This window comes from Plectropomus leopardus, unplaced genomic scaffold (genome assembly GCF_008729295.1).
Source record: "Plectropomus leopardus isolate mb unplaced genomic scaffold, YSFRI_Pleo_2.0 unplaced_scaffold5181, whole genome shotgun sequence".
In the NCBI taxonomy this organism is placed as follows: domain Eukaryota; kingdom Metazoa; phylum Chordata; class Actinopteri; order Perciformes; family Serranidae; genus Plectropomus; species Plectropomus leopardus.
Window position 1 is genome coordinate 496 of NW_024656885.1, and position 6,419 is coordinate 6,914.

Sequence of the window (6,419 nt, forward strand, 5' to 3'; positions counted from 1 at the left end):
TCACTTCTGGCTCCAAAACACCAAGATGGCGACGGCAGAACGCCGAACTCATGGCTTCAAAACAGGAGTCCATAAAACAATAGATGATGTTGCAGAAGTTACCTCCATTATTTATACACTGTATACCTCAGATACACATTATCGTTCCACACTTTCTGCAAACACACACAGTGCTCTTAAAAGTGTCCCCACAAATACTGTAATCAAACAGGGTCCCCACAAACACTGTAACATCATTATCCTCTCAAACACACATAGCTGCTGAAGTGTGCATAACATGTAGACCTAACTTACACAGAGTAGCTAGGTAGTCTGCAGGAAAATGTTACATTTTGACAGGTAACGGTTGTCAATTTCAGCGGTTGCGTAACTGTTTGTGTCTGCGGGGCCAAACATATTCATTAAATTAACAAACAAATCATAATCTGTTATTACTGTCAACTCATAAATGGTGCTTGTATAACTGCTGTATAAAAGCAATATCACACTGGAGGCTGTGCTGTTAAATAAAGGTTACAGGCAATACTGTGAAGAGCTATGATGTACATTTTTTACTGGCATGTCAGACTTTTTTTAAGCAACAAGAAGATAAAATAATGCCCAACTTTACAGGAAAAATTCAATATAGGTAGTAGAGCAATTATAAATAGTATATGCTAATATATGTCCCACAGACATTTTTTTTAACTCCAATCATATACTCTGATAAAGTATTGTTAAAAAGAACAAAACAAATGTACAGAATCAAATAATGAATTCATAAATGGCTTACAACTGATGCAAGCCCTTTTCTGCTCACAAAACACAATATTTAATGAGATATGAGAAAATACAAAGAATGAAGTTCATTCCACATCTGTAGTACTGCAATGTAAACTCAGTCCACTATAAACCCCATAAATTAAATACTGATTTCTATTGCCAAAAATCCATTACTCTGGCAGCAGGGATCTGAGTCCCATCTGCAGTAAATAACAGTAATCTTGCTTGAATTAGACTGAACAAAACATGACCGTGGGGGCAGTGAACAAATGTCTAATCTCATTTATTACTACAGGACATAACACTGGCCCTCAGCTGACTTGTACCCTTATTGTCGAGGTAAGGGTAATCTCTATAAAAATGTGCTATTTTCGCTAGAAATAATCAAAGTGATCAATAAAAACAAAGCCTGTTGTCAGGTACAAGAATTTAAAAACAGACTTAAAACAAAAACCTGTCTAGTCTAAGCTTACCAGGCAAACAAAAATTGCACTCCAGCAGCAACCCATAAACCCTCCAGATAAGAAATTAAAAACAAGCCCAGATAAACCTATTGCCCCAATGCTGAAAGCTTGTTTAGTTGCTCACAAGAGTTAACAATGTCCAGAACTCTGTCAAACAGTGGAAACAGGGGCAGACTGTTCACATGAAATCACAGCTTTGACTGGCCTTACTACACCCTGGCTTTCATCGGCGTGTTGATTGATCCACGTGGCTCCTGATTAGCAGGCAAAATCCACGTCGCAAAAGAGAGCGAGACCAGCCAGAGACAAGGAAAGCCAATGGCACGACCACATGTGGGTTGTCTGGTAGAGGAGGTCTAGGTAATTCCCTTTTCAGAGGAGTGAGGTGACGTTTGACCTGCATTAACAGAGAAGACTGCACTGAAATCATACATAACAAAGCAAACACAGTCACCTGACAACCATCACAGGGTCCATTGGTTAAAATTAAAACAATTCTGAGACATTTCTGAGGGTAGAGGATGGACAGACAGCACACAAAGCTTACCTCGGCTTTCTACAGTTACAACTTAAGGTTCGATATCATGCTGTGGTTTGATAGATTGTAAGTATTCAATGTCATTTGTCTCGATGTGGACGAAGTCTGAGTGCAATTACATGCACATGAATATCCCTTTGTGAGGCTTATCCAGGTTATGATCATATTCGAGATATGGTGTTTGCATGAGCACAGAGAAATCAGGTTATTAATATTCCCCGTATACGTCCTCATGAGCAGGTGTCCAAGCATCTGAGAAACAATATGGAATGCCTTCTGAAATTCATCCAGAAATCAGACGAGAGATTCACCAACCAGCAAAAATGCATCACTGCCATCATGTACAACAAGATCGGAGGGGCACGATAGTGGGAAATGATGGACCAACTCAGCGGACTTTCACCGTAAGATCCCAACAGCAAAAGCCACCTTCTGCATTCCCATGATACACAGGTGGTCCATGTCAGCTGAGAACAAGGGCGAACTCAACCGCTCGCAGTGTTATTAGACGTTGCGTGCACATGATACACTGCTCAGTGGTTGTCAGGTTAAGAGCTGCAGTGATGACGTAATGTTATGGGGTACAAAGGTCCCTATAGGGTGGGAGGAGGGGTGGTGGATGGATCCAACAAACCCCGGACTTTCACCCAGGAGGTGAGAGTTCACTTCCCGTCTGAATGTGTGTGCATCCACCCTCCGGTGAATGTGTCTGCTTCTGGGTTCTCAGAACACTAATTCTAAGATATTTTCTAATAATGTATGTACCAAAAAAAAAAAATGTAAAAATTGGGCCACATTTGTTCCAATACATATTTGCTTTTTTTCATACAGTGTGAGATTCTCCTTCCTACAGCTAAGGCAGAAACACGGAGGACTCAAATGAACACAACCTGAACCCCGGGTAAAGAGGTTCAGTGAAGGTGGTGCTGAAGGTGTGGAGGTGGATCAGAGTGTTCGAGGAGACTCTGAAGAAGGACAGAGAGCCGGTAGGACAGTCCACATACACTGCTACTCTGTGAGAGACAGAGGGGGAGGAGGAGAAAGAGGAAGAGGGGGAGGAGGAGGGGAGAGAGAGGAACATTTCTCTGTCATTGTGCCAGACGGAGTAACGATCATTGCAGCACTTCAGACTCCAGGACTGATCGTTCCTTCCAATCCTGCAGTTGTGGATTTCTCTCCTGGTGATTCCTTTGTAAGCGACAGCAACGTGAACCGATCCTTTCACCTCGACCTCCCAGTAACAGCGAGGAGTCACACAGTCTCTGCAGATCATCTGATAGAGGTGAGAACTGTTTGGATGATCACGGTAAGGCTGCTCGTCTCGCACTGCGGTCAGCCTTCTGTTGTTTTCAGACAGTTGGAGTTTAATGCTGGATGTTTCCAATGTGAGTGTGCAGGCATCTGATGGAGAGAACAAAACACAATACAGCAGCAGGTTGTCAACAACCATACCTGATGGGTTATTTGTTTTCTTGTGCAAACTGTAGAAGAATAAACACTCTATAAAATGTGAAGCAACGCTTCTGATTTGCTCCTATTTGACAGTATATCCAATCAGCCTAAAACCACACAAGATAACAAAAGCTCCCATGGCAAGGTCCTGATGAGGATGAGCATGCAGATGAGTTTCCCTGAGAATTTTCTGACAGTTATTGCAGAATTTCTTTGGTAGTTCAACCCAATTATTGCATTAGCAGTCTGGATAGCTGCTCTCAGACCATCTTGGAAGATGATGGAGGTCCTAAGCTGGTGTGGTTACATGTAATTTGTAGGACTGTACTGCCAAATTCAGGGAAATGATATTGGAAACGTCTTATGGTTGTGACACAACAGCTGTGGTGGACATTCCTGCAGTAAGGCACGGTGAGGCACCAATGGCACGCTCTTTCTGTGGCGTTGTTTTGTGTCATCAAATGTCACATTTAGAGTGTCCTTTCACTGTGACCATCCCAAGGCACACCTGTGTCGAAACGATGCTACAGAATCAGACACGACAGTCAGGTGGATGGATTATCTTGAAAAGGGGAGAAGTGCTCACCAACAAAGGTTTACAACCACAATGTGATAGAAATATATCTATTAAGTGCTAAAAAGAAATCTTAGATCTGTAACTTAAACCTGTGAAAGATGGGAGCGAAATCAAAAGTGTTCAGTTATATTTTAAAAATTGATCCCATCCCCACCCTGGGCAAGATACTATGAGGGTGGCTGGGCTCAGCCTTAGAGATAGGGTGAGGAGCTCGGAGTAAAGCCGCTGCTCTTTTGTGCTGAAAGGGGCCAGTTGAGGTGGTTCAGGCATTTGATCAGGATGCCTCCTGGGCGCCTCCCGTTAGAGGAGTTCCTGGCATGTCCAACTGGTAGTTTGCCCCAGGACAAACCCAGAACACAATGGAGGGATTACATATCTCATCTGGCCTGGGAACGCCTCGGGTCCTCCAGGAGGAGCTGGAAAGCCTGGCTGGGGAAAGGGATATTTGGAGTGCTTTGCTCAGCCTGCTGCCCCCGTGACCCGGCCTCGATAAGCGGACGATGATGGATGGATGGATGGATGGATAGACATCAATTGATCGCAACTCTTGTCAGTAGGTTTGAGTGGTTAGAACCAAAAACTGCAAACAGCTTATTAATTAAAACAGAAATTGCTCATTGTTTTGTTCTCATGAATAAAACTGAATCCACACTTACATTTCTTCAGACCAGGTATCAACCACTGCTGTCCACGAGGCTCCACCCTGGAGGAAGAAACAGTCAGATCAACATATTCTCCTTGATTTGGAAACAGCACAACAAATTGAACGTTGTCAAAAAGTTAGTGCACCTATGCAGTACTTTGAAACAATCCAGACTTGTCATTCTCTGCCTGTCCACCATATGCCCTCAGACTCTCCCAACAGTCCCAGTCAGCCGACTCTCATTCACCTGCTCACCTGTTTCCACTGTCCCTCATCAGCCCTGATATAGATAACTGTCACATTTCCACTTATTCCCTGTCAGAGTCAATGTTGCTTTGCTCTCCAGACACCCCTACATGAACCTCAACCCTGAAACGTGTTACCCTGAAGTTAGTACCTGCCTGCCATCCTGCATCTATTTCCTGCCTTATTCCTGTTTACCCATAGAGTCTTTCTTAACTCTGTTCTACCAATGCCAATAACTTCCTCCTCTCTTTGCTTTCATCTGCCTTGACAGACTTGGATGATTTACCATCTAATATAAGTCCTAACTCAACATGAGGCAGTATTTTTCTCCTAGCTTGACCTGGAAAGCTCTTGTCGCTCCATACCTGAGATTTTCCAATTTCCAGTTTGGATCCTCCAGTCCAGCAGAGAGAAGCTTCAGTCCTGAGTCTCCTGGATGGTTGTAGCTCAGGTCCAGCTCTCTCAGACTGGAGGGGTTGGAGCTCAGAGCTGAGGCCAGAGCAACACAGCCTTCCTCTGTGACCAGACAGCCTGACAGACTAAACACACACATACATAGAGATGACATGATATCAGCAGAGAGAGAGAGATGGGAATAACATGCAATTCAGGTTCCTGACCTGACTGAAAACAGGAGGTAGGTCGCTAAACCCAGAGGTCAAAAGGGTACTCCTGTGGGAATTGTTGTTGATGGTTTTGTTCCATCCATAGTCTGTATATAAAGATGGACGACATGCTGGAGTCTGCACAGTGGCAATACTCGCGGTGGAGGAGTTCCCACCAAAACACCTGTCCAACCAATCGTGAGCAGTTCCATTGAATGCAAGCGCACAGATTGGCTGTCACAGCTGTCAATCATGGTGGAAAAATCCTTTTTTGGTATAACTGAATAGCTCATTAAAACCAAACTGATCATAAAAACAATCACATGAAGAAACATCAGAGTGATGAGAACTACATTCAGTGACGGAAACCATCTGAAGAAAAATGTATTTGGCCTCAACTTCAAGTTTTGACCTATACTACAGTCAATCACCGGGGGGCAATCCAGGTTGAAAAGTTACATTTTGGAGGAGCTGTCATGTCGTCCATCTTTATATACAGTCTGTGATTCCATCTCATGTTTACTTGTTGATTACATCGTTTTGAAATTTGTCATGGTAGTGTCGTAAAATATGAGAGAACAAGTGACTACCTAGCGTTGCCAGATACAGAAAATAATCAAATTAGCTGTCAAAAAAGCTTGAGCGTGGAGTCCTTTACTGTTTGTTTAACCTGAAAGTTCATAATCTCTCGTTTGACAAGAATTCAGGACAAATCTTCATTCAAATCTTCTTAAAAAATTGTGATATTCAAGACCACATAGTGTGCAATATTAATGAAAACCACTCTGCTTAAAAAAAGCATTGTCCTTTATTCTAACCTCAGAGTCTCAAGTGCACAGTGTGAATTCTTCAGTCCAGCAGAAAAAAGCTTCAGTTCAAAATCCTGCAGGTTGTTGTTACTCAGGTCCAGGTGTCTCAGACTGCAGGATGGGGAGCTGAGAACTGAGGACAGAGCTTCACAACTCCTCCATGACAGGTTACAGCCGCTCAACCTGAGAATTATTTGTAAAAAATAAAAACAAAAATACTTGATATTTCTCTTGAATGACCCACAAAAAGCTGTTAGAAACTGTAAAGATTCATTTATTCATCCACTCACAGAGCTTTGTTGGAGGCTTTGACCACTGGCAGC

At 43.0% G+C, this 6,419-nt stretch overlaps 1 protein-coding gene across 1 annotated transcript; it reads right to left on the minus strand.

The window, feature by feature from the left end:
• Positions 1-536: 536 nt before the first annotated feature.
• On the minus strand, positions 537-6,415 carry LOC121939592 (ribonuclease inhibitor-like; the record flags this gene model as incomplete). The annotated part of the gene is made up of 5 exons (XM_042482596.1): positions 537-3,165; positions 4,450-4,496; positions 5,048-5,221; positions 6,106-6,279; positions 6,387-6,415. Coding segments are annotated over 5 exons (972 nt in total), but the record flags the coding sequence as incomplete, so codon positions are not given.
• Positions 6,416-6,419: the final 4 nt, after the last annotated feature.